The following is an 18,684-nucleotide window of genomic DNA, read 5'->3' as shown; positions in this document are numbered from 1 at the left end:
CGCAATTTCTGTTTCATTTGATTTGATTCTCTGATTCCTGAATTTTCCCCCAAATTTTGCAATAATTTGAATCATACATTGTAACAATACCTTGCTTAAACCCTAAATATTGTCAATTGGGAACTTGATTGATGGTTTTTGTTTCTTATGAAGTGGAAGAACCCTAGTTCATAATGTCGTGGGGATTAGGATGGAAGAGGCCATCTGATGTTTTTCATTTGTCTCTATATTATGGTACGGAGGAGGCATTAGATGATCAGACTCGTTCATCTTCGCCGTCACCAGAATCGTCATCAGGATCGTCGTCGGCGGCGGTGGCATCGCGAGATGATAATAATAATAGTAATAATAGTAATTGCAGCAATCCGGAGCTAGGGTTTCGGATCGATCTCGATTGGAATGCTGGCGATGACGAAGATCAGGTTACTTTGAAGCTTCAGTCTCAGGTTATGGTGGCGTTGCCGTTGCCTCAAGACACGGTTGTGATTCGGTTGTCGGAGTGTGATGACTCGGGTCGTGTTGGAACCGGTGAGGAGGTTGGTGAGTCGGGTCGTGTTGGGGATGTAAATGTGGTGGGTGTGGAGATGAAGGTTGTGAAGCAGAGGGAGCCACTCAGGGCGGTGGCTATGTCACGGGTCGGGGGGTCGGGTCAGCAGAATGATGGGATGGGTGTGCTTACTAAGCTGTTGAAATCGGAGTTTGCTGCTGAGCCTGGTCCAGGTCATGCCGAGGGGCCGCGGGCTGAGTCCTGCGCCGATCATTGGATGAATGTCACTGTTGTCAGCCTCTATAACTGTGGGTTATCAGTAAGTTCTTTCTTTTCTTTCGAATTCTTGAAAAGAACAGATCTTTCTACACTCTACAGCTTCAGGACTTGACTTCATAAACGGAGACCTAAGAGATTCTAAGCAAACATAACTAAAAGTTTCTGTCTGCTAGATATATTAGCATAGAGGTAACTATGTCTGCTAGAAATGTAAAAAATACTTCCAAGTATTGCCAATCAAATAGAATCATGCTAGTCAAAGGGTCTTTGCAACAAAATGCTGATTTATACCTTATGTATCAGAACTGCTTTATACACTAAGGGCTTGTTTGTTAGCTTAATGGGCTTAATGGGACTCGCTGCTTATTTGGTCAGCTATACATGACTGTTTGGTAGTGGCTTAATGATATAGAAGGTGGCTTTATGCAGAAAGCCAAGTTTTTTCTAAACCTGCCCTTCCCAATTAAAAAGCATGCTCATTCCATCTATACACCGCCCCCAAACAAAAACCTTCCAGATCCATACAGAAGATTAATCCACACAGACAACTTTATCCATACATGACTTAATGGAAAACCAACCAAACAGCCCCTAAAAGGCACTTGATTTTGTTAGCGAAGTGGTATTTTTGGCAGTGAAACGGTATGTATATCAAAGACAGTAAACTTATGTACCATATGTATTAATGTGTAAAGATGGTGGAGCTTAAATCTAATGGTGTCATGATTTGAAGTAACTTGTGTGCAATTTCTTGATCATTTTCCAAATATTGAACCAATCAACAGATGCTTCCAGTAGAGTTGACTAAACTGCCACTCCTCGAGAAGCTATTCCTTGATAACAATAAGCTAACGCTTTTGCCACCTGAGCTTGGTGTTTTAAAAAACCTGAAAGTGCTCACAGTTGACTACAATATGTTGGTTTCAGTACCAGGTACGTTTGGAATTGTGTTTTCTTTTGTTGGTTCAGTGTTTCCAACTCTCGAATGATATTCTTCTTCGTTGGTTTTCTGAGAAGACACTTGCATTTATTTAGGTGTAGGACAGATCTAGAGCTTCTGACTAGTCCTTTATTTCTTGTTTGAACACTACACAGTTGAACTGAGGCAGTGTGTTGGACTTGTGGAATTATCACTTGAACATAATAAGCTAATTCGCCCTCTTCTTGATTTCAGGTCATTCCTTCACCAGCTAAGTTGTAACTTGTTTTCCTTTGCTGCAATACATCTTATGCTGAAGGTTTTACCAGTTGAGATTTACTGTTTCTCTCAATCTTTTGCGCAGGGCCATGGCCGAATTACGTATTCTTAGGCTATTTGGTAATCCACTGGAATTTCTTCCTGATATTTTGCCTTTGCATCAACTCCGCCACCTTTCTCTTGCAAACATTCGCATTGTGGCAGATGACTATCTTAGATCAGTGAATGTTCAGATAGAGGTACTGAATGATGATAATATTCGTCATATTATTTTCTTCAATTTAAACAAATTCAAGTTGAAAGTAACTTATTTGTGGTGAGATTGCAGATGGAAAATAGTTCTTACTTTGTCGCATCACGACACAAGCTGAGTGCATTTTTCTCTCTAATATTTCGCTTCTCCTCATGTCACCATCCTTTGATAGCATCAGCATTGGCAAAGATGATGCAGGATGAAGGAAACCGTGTAGTTATTGGTAAAGATGAAAATGCAGTGCGACAGCTCATAAGCATGATAAGTAGTGAAGACCAGCATGTGGTAAATTAGGCTTTCTACGATTTATTGTTGTTTTGCTTTGTCGTTGAATTCTTGTTCCAAGTAGGTGTATTTTATTTCAGGTTGTGGAGGCTTGTTCTGCACTTACTTCTCTTGCCTCAGATGTATCTGTGGCACTTCAGTTGATGAAATGTGACATCATGCAACCCATCAAAAGAGTACTTACATCTATTGGCCCTCAAGAACTAAAATCCGTTTTGCAAGTCGTGGCCAAGTTGGGTTTCATCTCTGATACAGTGGCCCAGAAAATGCTTAGCAAGGATGTGATGAAATCATTAAAGTTATTATGTGCTCATAAAGATCCAGAGGTAAGCTTGTTGAATTTCAAGTAAGATAGCTTGCGAGTTTCCTTGTGTCTGGTTTTTGGTATTTCTGCACGGCTATCTGAATTTAGGTTATCATTAGGTACAAAGGTTAGCTTTAATAGCTGTCGGAAACTTAGCCTTCTGTTTGGAGAATCGCCGCGTTCTTGTTGCTTCTGAAAGCCTAAGAGATCTTCTCTTGCGGCTTACACTTTCATCTGAGCAACGCGTGAGCAAAGCTGCAGCTCGTGTCCTGGCAATTCTTGGTTGGTTTGGTTTTGATATCTTCTAAAATTTTAAAACGTACTACATACAATTTGTTAAATATGGGCCATTTTATGTCACTATAGGGGAGAATGAGAATCTGCGACGTGCTATCAAAGGAAGGCAGGTCCCGAAGCAAGGATTGCGGATACTTGCAATGGATGGAGGTGGGATGAAAGGTCTTGCTACTGTTCAGATTCTTAAAGAAATTGAAAATGGTACTGGGAAACAGATACATGAGATGTTTGACCTTATATGTGGCACATCAACTGGTGGCATGCTTGCCGTTGCTCTTGGAATAAAGTTAATGTCCTTGGAACAATGTGAAGACATATACAAAAATCTTGGTAAGTCAAATGCCTGGTATCTGTAGGAGAAAGCAATTCAAAGTGTTCTTTTGGGTAGTTGTGTCATCTTCCTTCTACAATTTTACAGGCAAGCTTGTTTTTGCCGAACCTGTTCCTAAGGATAATGAAGCAGCAACTTGGAGAGAGAAGTTAGATCAACTTTACAAGAGCTCATCACAAAGTTTTAGAGTTGTTGTACATGGATCTAAAGTATGTGATTCTCCTTTTATATTCATTTTGAACTTCGGAAAGGCAATTTCTTTGTACCTTTTTACAATTAATAATGTTTAAAGGAAAAAAAACCATAGTTTGTTTCTTCCAAGGCCTTTCTTGATGGTTAAGCGCTAATGATATGTTTGTGTGCGAGTGCATGTGCATGTGAGGGAGAAATACTTGAATATTTATCTAGCAAATTTCTTGACATATCAGCTTATCAGGAATTTGGAACCTATTTAGATGTCTGTATGCATACCTACTAAGTTCCTGTTATGAATGGGCCATTAGATGTATGTATGAAGGTATATGATTATAGACGAAGGATCGTGTGAGAATAGGAGTTAAGGTGAGAACTGAGAAGTGTAAGAAGGGATTTGGACCCTTGATCACTTTTAATCTCAAACCAACCCATTAATTGTGCTTTAGAAGGGAATTGATCCGGTTTATCTCATTTCACGTGATCTAGTATTTCTCTTCAATTAGGATTGATTCAAGGTCTTCTTACCCTCCTCACTATAACTTTCATTCTCACTGGAAGCCAACCCTATGATTGTATTATATATTCTAAAACTACCAGTTTCAACTTTGTGCAGCACAGTGCTGATCAGTTCGAGAGGTTGTTGAAAGAGATGTGTGCTGATGAGGATGGAGATCTGTTGATAGATTCATCAGTGAAAAGGATTCCCAAAGTTTTTGTGGTATCAACTTTAGTCAATGTGGCACCAGCACAGCCATTTATATTTCGCAATTATCAGGTTTCTACTGATACTGTGTTTCCCCTATTTATTAATTAACGTTCACGTGTGATTTGCTTCTTAATGGAAGATAACTGTTGATACTCCCATTCAAACTGTAGTACCCTGCTGGCACACCAGAAGTTCCTTTGATTATGTCAGAAAATTTTTCAACCAATGGACCAGGAATCGCAACTACTGGTGCTCAAGTTGGATACAAACGTAGCGCTTATATGGGAAGTTGTAGACATGATCTGTGGCAAGCTATAAGAGCATCATCTGCAGCTCCATATTATCTTGATGATTACTCTGATGGTATGAGCCCCCTATCTTTCTTTCCTATCTTTCTTTACAACTGCATTTCGCTCTTATTCTGAAAACCAAATAGCTATACTGCACCAACTTTTATATGCTTTTTAGATCAGCTACATGTACTTTCAATTATTTTGATCAATCCATCAATCTTTAAGAGTGAATAAACCTCAACAACTATAAGCAAGTGGGAATACATGATGCTTATGCAGGGTCAGTGCTATACATCTGTCCTGCTGCATGTTCCTTGTGTTTTTCTCTTCTTGCTTGCTTATTAGGGGACAAGGTTATCACTTTTCTTATGCTTTCTCTATATTCTATATGCCTATCAAATGCACTAAATCTTCAGTAAATTTGCATATTTCTGCTCTTATAGTTTAGGGCAAAATCGCATTGTCATAGTGTATGGAAAATAAAATTTTTGTGCCTTGTTAAAAAAAGAAGAAAACTCAGTCACTAAGTCCAAGTTGATGTTTCTGGGGTCTCCTACGTGTTTGATTTTGTTTCGCTTCTACAGCTTTTTGATCCCCAAGGGGCCAACCATTATCCTGCTGGTCCTTTGTGTTAAGAATATACATGAGGTGCACACGGCAGGAAGTTGGTATTTCATAGTCGAACTTGTTGAATAGTATAAGAAACACAAGGACTCAACGGATCAGAGGTTTAAAAAAAGAGAGAAGAATATAGAGAAGATCATAGGAAGTTCGGATGTAGTTGTATGTGAAGTTCAAACTTATATTTTTTCATTGTGGGAACTCATGGCAATTACATTCTTTCCTTAAGAATGATGAGACAAGACACTCATGGTCACTGACCTAGTACCAACTCCGTTGCATGATATGATGTAGTTTTGAGTCTCTTGATAATGACTCGGACTCACAGAAGATTTGTGGAGGACCAAAAATGAAACAACCTAATTCTCACAGGGGACCAAACTTGGAATTTTTGTAGCAGAGAATATAATTGCTATTTTGGCATGGCCAAATATGTATGGCATTGAAATGCAATCTATATAGAGACGAGAACGGCCAATGAGCAGAATTTGACATGGTAACTTGTAATTGTAATATTTTCAGAACTTCCATGAAGCCAGTCATTACCTATGATACAGTGTTCTGAAAAGCACCTGGGTCTTCTTGCAATTAGTTTGTCAATATAAATAAAAAAAACTGACTTTTCGCCTTCATCTCTCATCTGTCTTCTGCAGGTGTATTACGCTGGCAAGATGGTGCTATTGTTGCAAATAATCCTACTATATTTGCAATACGAGAAGCACAGCTTCTATGGCCAGATGCAAAAATTGACACTCTGGTTTCAATTGGTTGTTGTTCTCTTCCAACAAAGGTAATTGCACTTGATTTCCCTCAGGGTGTCTTAGTGAAACCAATTAATGAAAATCTGAAAGTGACCCGGCCAATTGGCTCATGAGCAGTCATCTTAGCAGCAACAAAAACCACAAGTACAGTAACCACCAATAGACGTTGTACCGATAGTTGATCTCTTAACTGTGGAACTGGCAGCGGTTCTGGAAAATCTTGTGAGTTTGAAGACTTGATATTGCATTTCTATACCAGAGGGCCTTGTGTCTGCTGTTCTTGAGCCCAAGAGTGGTAAAATTAGAGATTCCCAGGCAGTTCTTAGAGACGAAGCTATAGGTTTTCTTCTAAAGTTAATATGTAGGATTCATCAATCCCCAAGCTGAACGTTGACTCATCTTTTTCCCCTCGCTGATAATAATCATTTATCCCTCTTTTCCTCCCCGTCTCCCTCTCCTTTTTTGTTCTTCTTATCAGCGGTTCCATTTTTTTTTATCTATTTGTATTAAGGATTACCTTTCTCTTATTAGACGAATATATCTCTCCCATATATGTTTGATATGATGTGTTTTTCTGGCACCCTTTACTCTCTTCTTCACAAATGATTTTAATACGAAATAGTATTTGATGCCCTTTTATCTTTTCCTTTCATATCAAGTTATCAACTTGTCTTGACTTCTCTATGGACACAGAATAGTTAAGAAAAAAGCGATAAATTTTGGAAAGTAGTACTTCTTGGTGTGGACATTGTAATTGCAATTTAATGGAAGAGTAGAGATATATTTTTGAAGACGCGCTTTCCTCAATTCTTTGCCTTGTTATGATCAACGAACCAGTAATTATTGTTCTTAGCTAGCTTTCTGAGTTTGGGTGTCATTCACTGACAACCTCCTCAATCTACAATTACTTGTATTCAAGAGATTGGTGACACATGAATTCACCTTTCTGTATGTATCTGAACTCAATTAAACTGGAAAATGTTCAAATAAAGTAGGCATGCCATTACCGCAATAGACAGAAGTTTCCAAATAGAATCATCTGTCAGGGCGCTTGACGGTCTCTAGGGTCAAGTTTGGTATTTGATTACTAGTAAATCGTACGCTGCTCCAGACTTCTTTGTTGATGTTTGTGCACAAATGCTCACTATGCTCTTTGTCTCTGTTTCTGCATTTGATTTCTAGGCTCGTAAAGGTGGATGGCGCTATTTGGACACTGGCCAGGTGTTGATCGAGAGTGCCTGCTCAGTTGAGCGGGTTGAGGAGGCATTGAGCACATTGTTACCAATGATTCCTGAAATACACTATTTTCGGTTCAATCCAGGTATAATATCTTATTCTTGAAGTTACCTACATTCTGTTTTGAGTGATTAGCGTTGTTGCTGGCAAATACAAAATAGAGGCATCACAGTTGCCAGAAAATTGCAATTTTGGATGGATTTTTAACTAGTGTTGAACTTATTGATGGATTTTGCTAAATGACATGTGATGGACCAAATGGCTATATGGTCCAAGTTTAATACTGTAAATGTGGAAGAATGCGAGATTGACACATAACCATCTTCCTCTTCCAACTCCATGAATTCCAAAATACCCATACCAAACCCGCAATGTGTTAAGGGAAGGGATTATAACCATGTGTAGGATTGAAGAAACTAATGGGGAAAACAATAGTTATGTGGCAATTTAAAGCCAATCTTGTATTCACTGGATGGTTGGGAGATACCATGATTTTATGCATATAAGGTGTCACATAGGCAAAATCCATCAAATAGTTCAAGGGGTCGTTTGGTTGGTTTTCCATTAAGTCTTGTATGGCTGTATGGATAAAGTTGTCTGTGTTTAATCTGTCTGTACAGATTGGGAGGGTTTTTTGATAGATGGAATGAGCATGTTTTTTAATTGGGAAGGGCTGGTTTGGAAGAAAAACTTGGCTTTCTGCATAAAGCTCCCACCACCATAAGCTTATTAAGCCACTACCAAACAGTCATGTATAGCTGACCGAATAAGCTGCGAGTCCCATTAAGCTCATTAAGCTGCTAACAAACAGGCCCTAAGATTGTTAAAGATCCATCCATTTTCACCTTTTTCTATCAACTCGAGTGCTTTTTTCTTTTTTCAGTTTTGGTAAATCTTGGTTGTTTTAAAGGAAATGGCAAACACAATGGTCTCGACTGCTACTCACTTTTCTGCGTTTAGGTACTTTATGTAGACTGAAGCATGTTTGACATAGTAATTCTCTTAAATCTAAATAGCATTTGAAACTGCTTGCAGTTAGTTGATTTGTGCACCCTTGTTAATAATGTTATGTTCGCTTTGTTTTACAGTTGATGAACGCTGTGATATGGAGTTGGATGAAACTGATCCCACAATCTGGATTAAGTTAGAGGCAGCAACGAATGAATATATCCAGAACAATTCTCCCACGTTTAAAAAGTTGTGTGAGAGATTGTTGCTGAACCATACTGATGAAAAGTTGCCAGAAAATATCAACTCTAAACAGCTTTTCAAGGCAAAAGGTCCAAATTCTGGTATGATTGTTGAACTTATGTATGCGATTACTCTTGCACCATCGCATGATAAACATTATGCTTTTAATCTCTAATCCCCATATTTCGCATTAACAGGTGAAGATGGTCCGTCCTTAGGCTGGAGACGTAACGTGCTACTCGTCGAAGCTTCTCACAACCCAGATTCTGGACGAGTTTTTAACCATGCTCGGTCACTTCAAACGTTTTGTTCTGGTCACGGTATAAGATTATCTCTTCTGAATGCTGCATCAGGAACACTTAAGCAAGAACCGGGAACATCTTTTCCCACACCCTTCACATCACCATTATTCACCGGAAGCTTTCCGTCAAGCCCGCTTCTCTATAGTCCTGATCTTGGAGTTCATAGGGTTGGCAGGATTGAATCAGTACCACATTTAAGTCTGGATGGATTCCATTCTGGAAGAACTTCTTCTCCGCCAGAATCACCAACAGTTCCTAGACAGCTTTCTATGCCTGTTCGAGTATTGCTCGATAAGTTACAGAATTCACCACAGGTTGGAGTTGTTCACTTGGCTCTCCAAAATGATACAACTGGCTCAATATTAAGGTCGGTTCTTTTTTCCTTATTTTCTCTTTTTACTTGGAGGAAGATCATTTAATATTAGTATTAAGCATCAAAGTCGAACATTAAAACATGTCATTCTGAATAATTTGCAAAAAGTTATTCCTTTTAGAAATAATTTGCCATGGTTTCAGCCAGTTTTTGGCTGATATTCAGAAAAATATTGGTTGTGTCTGGTGTTCCCAATGTTCAAAAAGGCTCGCCATGGCACGCTGCAACGTGCATTTTTTACAAGGCATGACTTTTTCCAAAAAAATATTGTTTTTTTAGTTGTTTTAATTTTGTTTAGCTTGTGTTTTTACATTTTTAACTTTAGATTTTACACTTTTATAGATTTATCTAATCACATCACTCACAATTTAACGAATTCATACACGTCACAAACTCATGATTAAAACGAAGTTGTAAAATTACCCTTATAAAGTTATGTTTTAAATATTTAATCAAAAATTATTAATATAATAACAGTCCATATGATTTTCCTTGTTCTAATATAAATGTAAGCTTCTTAATAGCATTATCTTATTGAATAATTTGTAGAAAACATATATGTATATATAATTCTATATATGACACACAAATTTGCTTTCTTATGCCACGCATTGACCTCGCTGCCACGCCACACCTCATGCCATTTTGAATCTTGGATGTTCCAATGTCCTGCCCAGAGAAAACCACCTCGTCACTTAACTTGCTGCATTCTCATTGTTATAGTTGGCAAAACGACGTATTTGTGGTTGCGGAACCAGGAGAACTTGCCGAGAAGTTTTTGCAGAGCGTTAAATACAGTTTGCTATCAATGTTGAGAGGCCGACGCAGGAGATACACATCAATAATTTCCAACATATCTAGTGTTGCTGATTTGGTTGCCTGTCGGCCTTACTTTCAGATTGGCGGTGTTGTACATCGTTACATCGGACGCCAAACCCAAGTACGCTTTTTATCTCATCTGATGCTTTATTTTAAAGTGATTTGTGACCGTACCTTAATGATTGATGAAGGTCATGGAAGACGATCAAGAAATAGGGGCGTACATGTTCCGCAGGACAGTCCCTTCTATGCACTTAACTCCTGAAGATGTTCGTTGGATGGTATGTTTTCAGATATCATATTGATTTGTAATTTGTTTTATTTTTGCTATCTAGGGTAATAAGATTACAAGATATCAGCAAGTCGAACAATTGCTTTTCTCGACTTGGGGGATGGTTACTGGGTTGTTCTGTGACTCGGTCAGTGCTTTATACAGCGCTTAGCCACTTACCCAAATACTTGGTAAACAACCATTTTCAGTCAGCGCGTACCCAGACTCAGTAAGCGCTTACCGGGTAAAAAACGTTTACCAACAATCCATTTTGATGCCCGAGATGTTAGCCAATAAGGTAAGCGAGTCGTGACTTTTGCCCGTAAACACTTGCCCAGTAAATGTTTAGTAAACAACCTCTTACTCGGTTAGCTCCTAGCCCGTTTGTGTTGGTAAACAGCTCCTTACTCAGGTTGTCAGTCAATATTGGTATGCTCTTCATTAGATTCTGGATTCTACCAATATCATTTGAGATAGCTTTTTCTGTTTTGACCTAGCAAATAATAAAGTAACGCTTATATAGAAGAACTTCAGAATGCATAATTTGTGTAAATAAGATCAAAATTGGCTTAATAGATCCAATTCTTACAAAATAATCCATTCAGAAGCAACCCCGGAACTTCTTTTTTGAATGGAAATAGTTGATTTACCTGAATTGTTATATACATTATGGATTTAAGAGTAACAATCCCCTTCATAATCAACTTCTATGATCACATTGTAGCTGCCAATCTGATGCTAGAAGGAAAAAGGTTGTTTCTGTTTGGCTGAATTTTGAACCAAGACTTTATTTTGAGCTTAAGGGGCTGTTTGGTTTATTTTTCATTAAGTCCTGTATAGATAAAGCTGTTTGTGTGGATTAATCTTTCTATATATTGGGAAGGTTTTTGTTTGAGAGGACTTTTTCATAGATGGAACGGAGGGGCAGGTTTGGAGAAAACTTGGCTTTCTGCATTAAGCTCCCCCCCTCTAGAAGCATACTGAATAAGCCACTTTTTATGTCATTAATCCACTACCAAACAATCATGTATAGCTGACCGAATAAGCTATGAGTCCCATTAAACTCATTAAGCTACTAATAAACAGAACCTTAGTTGTCTTGTGTTGGAGGATTACTTTGTGCTATGGCAGCTCCCGTGAGGAGGTTAGAGTGTGCGACAGGTTAGACATGAGAGGGCGAGGAGGATGTGGGATGATCAACTGATGTTGGACATGGCGACTTTAGGCGTTTTCGAGGACATGATCTCTGATAGGAGTTTCTGGAGGTACAGGATCAGGGTAGCAGATGAGGGGCGGTGATAAATAGATAGCATAGGTGGGAGGAAGGGAGTCGGAGAGGTAATGGGTGGGGGATAGGGTTAGTGAGTTGTTAGTTAAGTTACCATGTGCAACTCCTTAAGAATGCGTTTGGTATTTAGACAAGATTGAACAGGACAGAACAAGACAAAACATTTGTTCAGGCTTGGGAAGACAGAATTGGACAGGACAGTACAAATAAAATGACCATTTTACCCCTAATGAGTTGTTTATATATTTTGATTAATTATGTAATTTAATAAATTATAATAAAATAAATATTTTATATAACAAAATATATCGTTAGAACTTTTGTCAAGACGATTAAAGTAACACCAAAATAAAAAGTGTATGTAGTTTTCAGTTTTTATTTTATACCTTTTCTATATTATTTTATATTTAACAAATTATATATATTAATCAAAATATAGTAACCGTACAAAAATAATATTTTGAGGACAGTAAAGTGAAAGTTTAAAAAACATAAAATTCAAAAAATAAAATTTAAAAATTGAATAAAACGTAAAGAGGAAGGCGTATTTGATGTTTTAAAATATAATTAAGTGTTAAAATGAGGTGATATTGATAAAATATAAGTCTGTTCCACTTTCTTGTAGCTTGTTCCATGGGGTGGGGGTGGAACACGCATGTTCCACTTTGTTCCAATTAAAAGTCTTACCAAACATGGAACAACGATCCCTGTTATGTTATGTCTTGTTCACTGTATTGAACGCACCCTTACCTTGGTTATGTTTTTCTTACACATGCTTATATTTGTATATTACATCTTACCCGTAACCAACATTTAGAACTTATCCTACACATTCCTCTCTTTCACACGCTTTTCACAAGCCGGCATGAAAACAACCAATCTACTGTTCGTTGTAAAAGTCAGGTCTGCGTACAGCTTACCTCTCCCAGACCCCACCTCCATATAGACACATTATATCCGACCTGGGGTCGGCGGGGTGGGGGGTGTTCTAGGGTGGGTAAGATGTATGCATAACTGACCTCTATCCCAAATAGTACAGTAGATCTTTCACGTCAAGTAATCATGATCCATAAATTCATAATTACATGTTCATCTCGTTGAAATTCTGCAGGTTGGTGCTTGGAGGGATAGGATCATAATATGCACATGTTTATACGGTCCTTCACCCGCTCTAATAAAGGCCTTCCTAGACTCCGGTGCTAAAGCTGTCATATGCCCATCATCTGAACCCCAAGAAATGCAGTTGACCACATTCCACGGGTCCACCGAGTTCAACGATACCGAGAACAGCAAGTTTGTAATCGGCGTAGACGAAGCCGATGAAGAATCTTCCGAGCCCACCAGCCCAGCCAGCGATTGGGAAGACAGCGAGACCGATAAGGGCACCACCACGGGTACGGATAAAGGAATGCTCGTTTGGGACGACGATGAAGAGGAGCTCTCCAGATTCATCTGTCGCCTCTACGATTCGATATTTATGGGAGGAGCTCGAGTTAATGTTGCGTTACAACAAGCACTTGGCTCTCATCGAACGATAAGGTATTCTTGTCACTTACCTCGTGTACCGTAACCGTGTATAATATTAAAGAAAATACATATAAATATCCGAAAAGAAGGTTGGAAAACGAAATAATAGAGAGAGACGATATCCGAGACTAGTTACGTGACGACCCGACCCTGTGTTCGGGTCGGGTCGGGTCAGGACTATAGACTATAGAGAGTATATAAAACATATAAGATGAAATAGAGGAATAAAACATGAAATTGATTCAAATTTTGAGGGTTATATGTTGGAAATGTGAGTTATATGTAAACTTGTATTTGTGGTGTAGACACCCTTCTAGGGTGTGTTTATTTTAAGATAGTTGTACTTGATGCATAATAAATTGTACTTCTTGTTTTCGTTATGCTCGGTTTTGATGACGTGTCGAGAGATGGGCAAAAAGACCCGATCTTTCAGGAGTCCGGACCAGACCATGACGTTATTAGGTTGAGCTGGACCGGGCAAGAAAGACTAGATCTTTCAGGGGTCCAGACCAGACCAGACCATGACGTTATTAGGTTGAGCTGGACCGGGCAAGAAAGACTAGATCTTTCAGGGGTCCAGACCAGACCAGACCATGACGTTATTAGGTTGAGCTGGACCAGAGATGACCGGTTTAGGATCGTTGGTCCTAAATCGGTATATAATGTGTCAGACTCGGAAATATATTAATTTTTTTTCTTTTTTAAAAAGAAAATATGATTAATTTTTTTTATAACGATAGATATATTAAAATTTTCTTTTAAATCTCAATGGTAATTACATTTATATTCAAGAGCTTCTCTATTTTATAGATTATAATATTGATTATATTATTAAAATATTTCATCTATTTAAAAAATAATATTTATCTCATTGTAATTATTTTTAGAGCGTAATCCATATTTGGAGAATTTAACACTTTAGGGTTGTTTGACAGTTGTTGAATGGTTTGGTGTAAAATGATTAATAGACTCTCTTGATATAATGCAAAATGAAATATAATTGTTTATAATGAAATTTTGGGCGCTGAATGGTTAAGGTCGACCCATGATACAAAATCATTCAGAGGGTTTTAGAACCATTAAAAGACATATTTTTTTTTGCCAAACAAGATTCACTTATTAACGATTCAGAATCTGCTTCTTAATGGAACAATTAAAAGGTAAACAAACAACCCATCTCTCTCCTACTTTATCTATATTGTAGAACAAAAATAAATGCTCAAAATCTATTTTAGATAATCTGTCACAGATGCTGTAATACACAACTAGTAATGATAACGTCTCTAACGTGCAACCCAATTGACAAAGGGGGCGGGTTAGTTCGTCCAAGTACAAGATAGGTCCAGTGTTCAATCTTGGGTCCTCTCATTAGCCTTAGTCGCTGAGTGAGCAAAAAAAAAAAAAAAAACAGCCCCTCACATTGATATATTTGGAGGTGGGTTCATGTTGGACCAGTTGAGGTTGCTAGTAATCAACTGTTTGTCCAAATAATGATGACATGTCAAGTATTTTTATTTATTTATTAAAATGGACAAAGTCAACTTATGATAAAAGAGAAAAAAGAACTAAAAGACCCATTGATTTGTTATGGTTGAAGAGTACTCAAGTGGTTTCATGATGATTTTATCACATTATTACCTCTTTTAGTAAACCCTAAATTACCCCTTTAATTATCTCATTTATTTAATTATTAAATTAATTAATTATTTAACAATAGTTTCTCTAATAATTGTATTAAAAAAAAAATTCATGTTTTAAAGTATGTGACATGATAAATAATATTTTAGATTACTTCTACAAACAGATTCAGTAAAAACCAAACTAAGGGGCTGTTTGACAGTTGTTGAATGGTTTGGTGCAGAATGATTAAAATGTTCTTATAAATAGTGCAAAATGAAATATAATTCTTTGGTAATTATTCAGAATGAAATTAGGGTGGTGAATGGTTAAAGGGAGACACAAGATACAAAATCATTTATAGGGGTTTTATGACCCTTAAGAGACAAAAATTTTTTTTTGTCAAACAAGATTCACCTCTTAACGATTCAGAAGCTGCCTCTTAATAGAACTATTAAAAGGTAAACAAACAACCTCTAACAAACATAATAAATCCTAGACATAATCAATGTCAGGGAGGGACATGGAGTAATATGTATGCACATGTTTTATCTACGTTAAAAAATAAAAAATTGTTTCTGTAAAAACCTCTAACTTTATATAGTAAAATATTAATACATAATTTTTAAGTAGTGTCCGAGAGTAATATGCACGCTGATCTTTTATTTAAAACTGTTTTCGTAAAAACTTCCGATTTCAGCCAAAAACAATAAGTCTTTAAACAATTTTTTGGAACAAATGAGTCCATTGGCTTTTTTTTCCGGACTTTTTTCATTATCGTACTGCATTAACCAGTTTTGTAGGTTATAAGAATGTATATAACATGTTTTAGAAAGTCTAAGAAGTTATCTAAATAGGTTTTGAAATGTCCAAAGACTTAATCATTCCAAACACCTGTGTTTTTTTTTTTTTTTTTTTTTTTTATAAAAAGGTTGTTGAAAGTTAAAGAAATGGAAGATGGGCATGAGTAGGGTCATGATCACATCTCCTTACAAAAAGCCTAATTTATGCCAAAAGGGAAAAACCATCTCATTGTTCACTTTATCAAAGGCAATGACCACTTTGAGAGAAATGGAATCTTTATGTACAAACCAAAACAAGTGCATTACCACAAAAGCAATCTTTTTTTCCCTACATTGGATAACCACCTAAAAACCCACCATGGCCACCATCTCTGCCGCCACCGCCGCCGCCGCCATCTTGCCGGAAAAGATGGGCGGTCGTGATCCGGTCCCGATCGAGATAGGTGCACGTGGTACAGTGGGAAACCTTGTGATGAAAGAGATAGAGTATTTCAAGAAACTTGAGTTGGGTCGTGGTGATCATGACAATTGTTCGAGAAGAAACTTTTTTCATCCCGATAAGAAGCACGGTGGCGATGGGGGTGGTTCAAATTTTTGGCCTAGTTTCGGGTTCTTAAACGTCACGTGGCGGCGTGCGAAGAGAAAGGGTGGTGGTGGTGGTAGTAGTGGTAGGTTTTTGCCAAGAATGTGCACCGTGGTGGATGTCGCTGAGAGCCGCCATCATAACCACCATAGATTGAGCAAGATTCCTAGCTTCGGGTACCGAAACCTTAAAGACGACATTGACCACTTCGAGGTTTAATCTTAGTATTCGAAAGCCGGTACGTATGTTGTACCGTACAAGTCGACAATATATTGGTGTTCTTTTTTGGTTTCAAAATCTATGTTTTTGCAAATATTCACATGTGAATATTACATGTTATCTTTTGTTTCATATGTTTGATCTTTGATAAATTATGTTACAATTGACTTATATATTATGCATTAACAGTTGTACATTTTATTTCGGTTTCAATCAATTCGACTCCAAATAACTATCCATCAACTTCACTCGGTACGTCATGATCTTGAACCATGGCTAGGTAATCGAGGGCCACAACGACATCACTCATGTATGGCCTCGTGCTCGCTTCATCTTGGAGACACATTGCGGCAATCGCGACCGCTTGATGTAAACTCTTTATCGGATAATTATCGTTTAGCAACGGATCAGCCACCATCGGAAACTTGCTCGGGTCTTTAAACAATGGTTTTGCCTATAACATAGATAATACATACAAATCATCTTATAGATGTATATAAGCAGAAAGACCGACACATACACGAAATGGGCCCACAAATGGTGGGCCCTACATGTCATATACGTGTCGGTTTTTTCAAGGGATACTGTGAATAGTATTAAAAACTTACCTATATAATGACGTTTTGCTCATCTTCTAGTTGTATATAAAGATTAAAACTGACACATACACAAAATGGGCCCACTATGATTTGTGGGCCCCAAATATCGTATATGTGTCGGTTTTTTCATGGGAGACCATGATCTATCTTAAAAACTTACCCATATAACGAGGTTCTCTTCTTCGGTTGGTCTTGTGTCATCGATGACTCTCCTTCCCGAGATTAATTCTAGAAACACGACCCCGAAGCTATAAACATCAGATTTAGTCGTCAATTCTCCCGTCATCGCATACTCGGGTGAACAATAGCCGTAAGTCCCCATCACTCTCGCCGACATATGATCCTCTCCTTCTCTCGGGGCAAACTTATTTAGCCCAAAGTCCGAGAGCTTAGGATTCATGTCACCGTCAAGTAACACGTTGGACGATTTTAGATCCCGATAAATGACCGGAGGGTCGGCCACGTCGTGCAAGTACTCGAGCCCTTTTGCCACTCCTTTAGCTATCTTCATCCTCGTATGCCAATCGAGGGGAGCCGTGTTCTCATCCAAATCTTTAAAAGCAAAAAAAGGACGAATTCAAAGTCAATGATATGTTAACCAGGAGAAAATACCTGAAAAACAAGACCCGTTTTTCAAGTCTTTTCTCCTTGTAGCACTGAATTATCTAAAACGTTTATCGTTTTGTATCTACGTGCCAGTTGAAAGCAATATTACCGAAAAGATGTTCTTCTAGTGAACCATTCATCATGTATTCGTAGACCAATAACCTTTGATGCCCGTGCGCACAATATCCGACAAGATTCACTAGGTTCGGGTGGTGAACACGACTCAGTGTTAGAACCTCTGCTAAAAATTCACGGTTCCCTTGTACTCCGATCATGTCGAGTTGCTTCACGGCTACAACCTGAGCCACATGAGTCGGGAATGTGAAACTACAAACCCCAACGTCACGTAATATACGGTATAAACTTTTATATGTTGTTTTATCTGTTACTCGTCCAATCAATCTTTTTTCTCGGGCCATGGAGAACAACCAGGAAAATCCCAAGGGACCCCGGAGACAGCCAGGAAAATCTCTACCAGTGACCTTTGAGAAAGATCCTCTAAGACCCAAGTCTTATTGTCAGTTGAGCTAACCCTACAAAGTCTAGTCGACCTGTAGTTTTGGTATATGTGTAACAGGGCTTCCAAAAAGATTGGAATGCCTTATCTAACGATAACGATAAAGCATAAGAAAGATGCAATACTTGGTTTTTGCTTCCGATATGACCCTTGTAGACCCTCCCGAAGCCGCCTTTGCCCACGAGCAAATCGGGGTTGAAGTTTTCGGTTGCGTGGGCGACATCTTGAAAACTGTAAACCTTGGCCACGACTTCCAAATTTTGGTGTTTAAGTACCTCTTCGGCTACTTTCTTTTGATTGCTAATATCTGTTCACGTAATTTCATCGAATACGTATCCGTAGTCATTACATAAACTTTGTATGTATATATGTATATAGACTTGGAATCATGTGAGACAAGACTGTTTTCGTGAGACAACATTCTTACACTTGAAACTTCACAACAAAACACTGTGACTTCACAATGTTTTTGTTGTGAAGGTTTGGGTTTTTTTTACCTTCACAATATTTTGCTCTGAAGTTTCAAGTGTAAAAACGTTGTCTCACGTGTCTCACGAAAACAAGCTGGTCTCACGTGAATCCATCTCTCTCTCTACACACACACACATATAATTAATATAATAATTGATGTTTTTACAAAAGTACCATCTGAACCGTTGTTCATAGGCATCTCAATTAATATATATATATATATATATATATATATAGGGTATATTTCTTTTA

At 38.0% G+C, this 18,684-nt stretch overlaps 2 protein-coding genes and 1 pseudogene across 4 annotated transcripts; 2 read left to right on the top strand and 1 right to left on the bottom strand.

The window, feature by feature from the left end:
* Nucleotides 1-13,409, top strand: LOC112523227 (phospholipase A I). 3 transcript variants are annotated; one of them, XM_025132749.1, is made up of 18 exons: nt 1-806; nt 1,552-1,699; nt 1,862-1,940; nt 2,050-2,203; nt 2,293-2,502; nt 2,583-2,828; nt 2,926-3,088; nt 3,173-3,433; nt 3,522-3,643; nt 4,243-4,404; nt 4,506-4,698; nt 5,903-6,039; nt 7,193-7,331; nt 8,335-8,526; nt 8,635-9,106; nt 9,836-10,052; nt 10,123-10,212; nt 12,602-13,409. In XM_025132749.1, exons 1-18 carry the CDS (start codon nt 174-176, stop codon nt 13,058-13,060), a joined length of 4,077 nt encoding a protein of 1,358 aa, XP_024988517.1. In that variant the 5' UTR covers nt 1-173; the 3' UTR covers nt 13,061-13,409. The 3 variants fall into 3 exon arrangements, with proteins under 3 accessions (XP_024988517.1, XP_024988516.1, XP_024988518.1); XM_025132748.1 differs by having other exon boundaries at nt 8,335-8,538; XM_025132750.1 differs by lacking the exons at nt 10,123-10,212; nt 12,602-13,409 and having other exon boundaries at nt 8,335-8,538; nt 9,790-9,870.
* A 2,386-nt stretch (nt 13,410-15,795) lies between these two features.
* Nucleotides 15,796-16,239, top strand: LOC112522823. The gene has a single exon (XM_025132133.1). The coding sequence runs from the start codon at nt 15,796-15,798 to the stop codon at nt 16,237-16,239; it is 444 nt and encodes a 147-aa protein (XP_024987901.1).
* Nucleotides 16,240-16,471: 232 nt separating this feature from the next.
* The window catches only part of LOC112522822, a 2,887-nt pseudogene continuing 674 nt past the window's right edge, over nt 16,472-18,684 (bottom strand).

Source organism: Cynara cardunculus (genome assembly GCF_001531365.2).
Source record: "Cynara cardunculus var. scolymus isolate 2C chromosome LG 12, CcrdV1, whole genome shotgun sequence".
NCBI classification, from domain to species: Eukaryota; Viridiplantae; Streptophyta; class Magnoliopsida; order Asterales; family Asteraceae; genus Cynara; species Cynara cardunculus.
The sequence above is the reverse complement of the archived record's forward strand: the minus strand, read 5'-3'. Positions and strand labels throughout refer to the sequence as shown.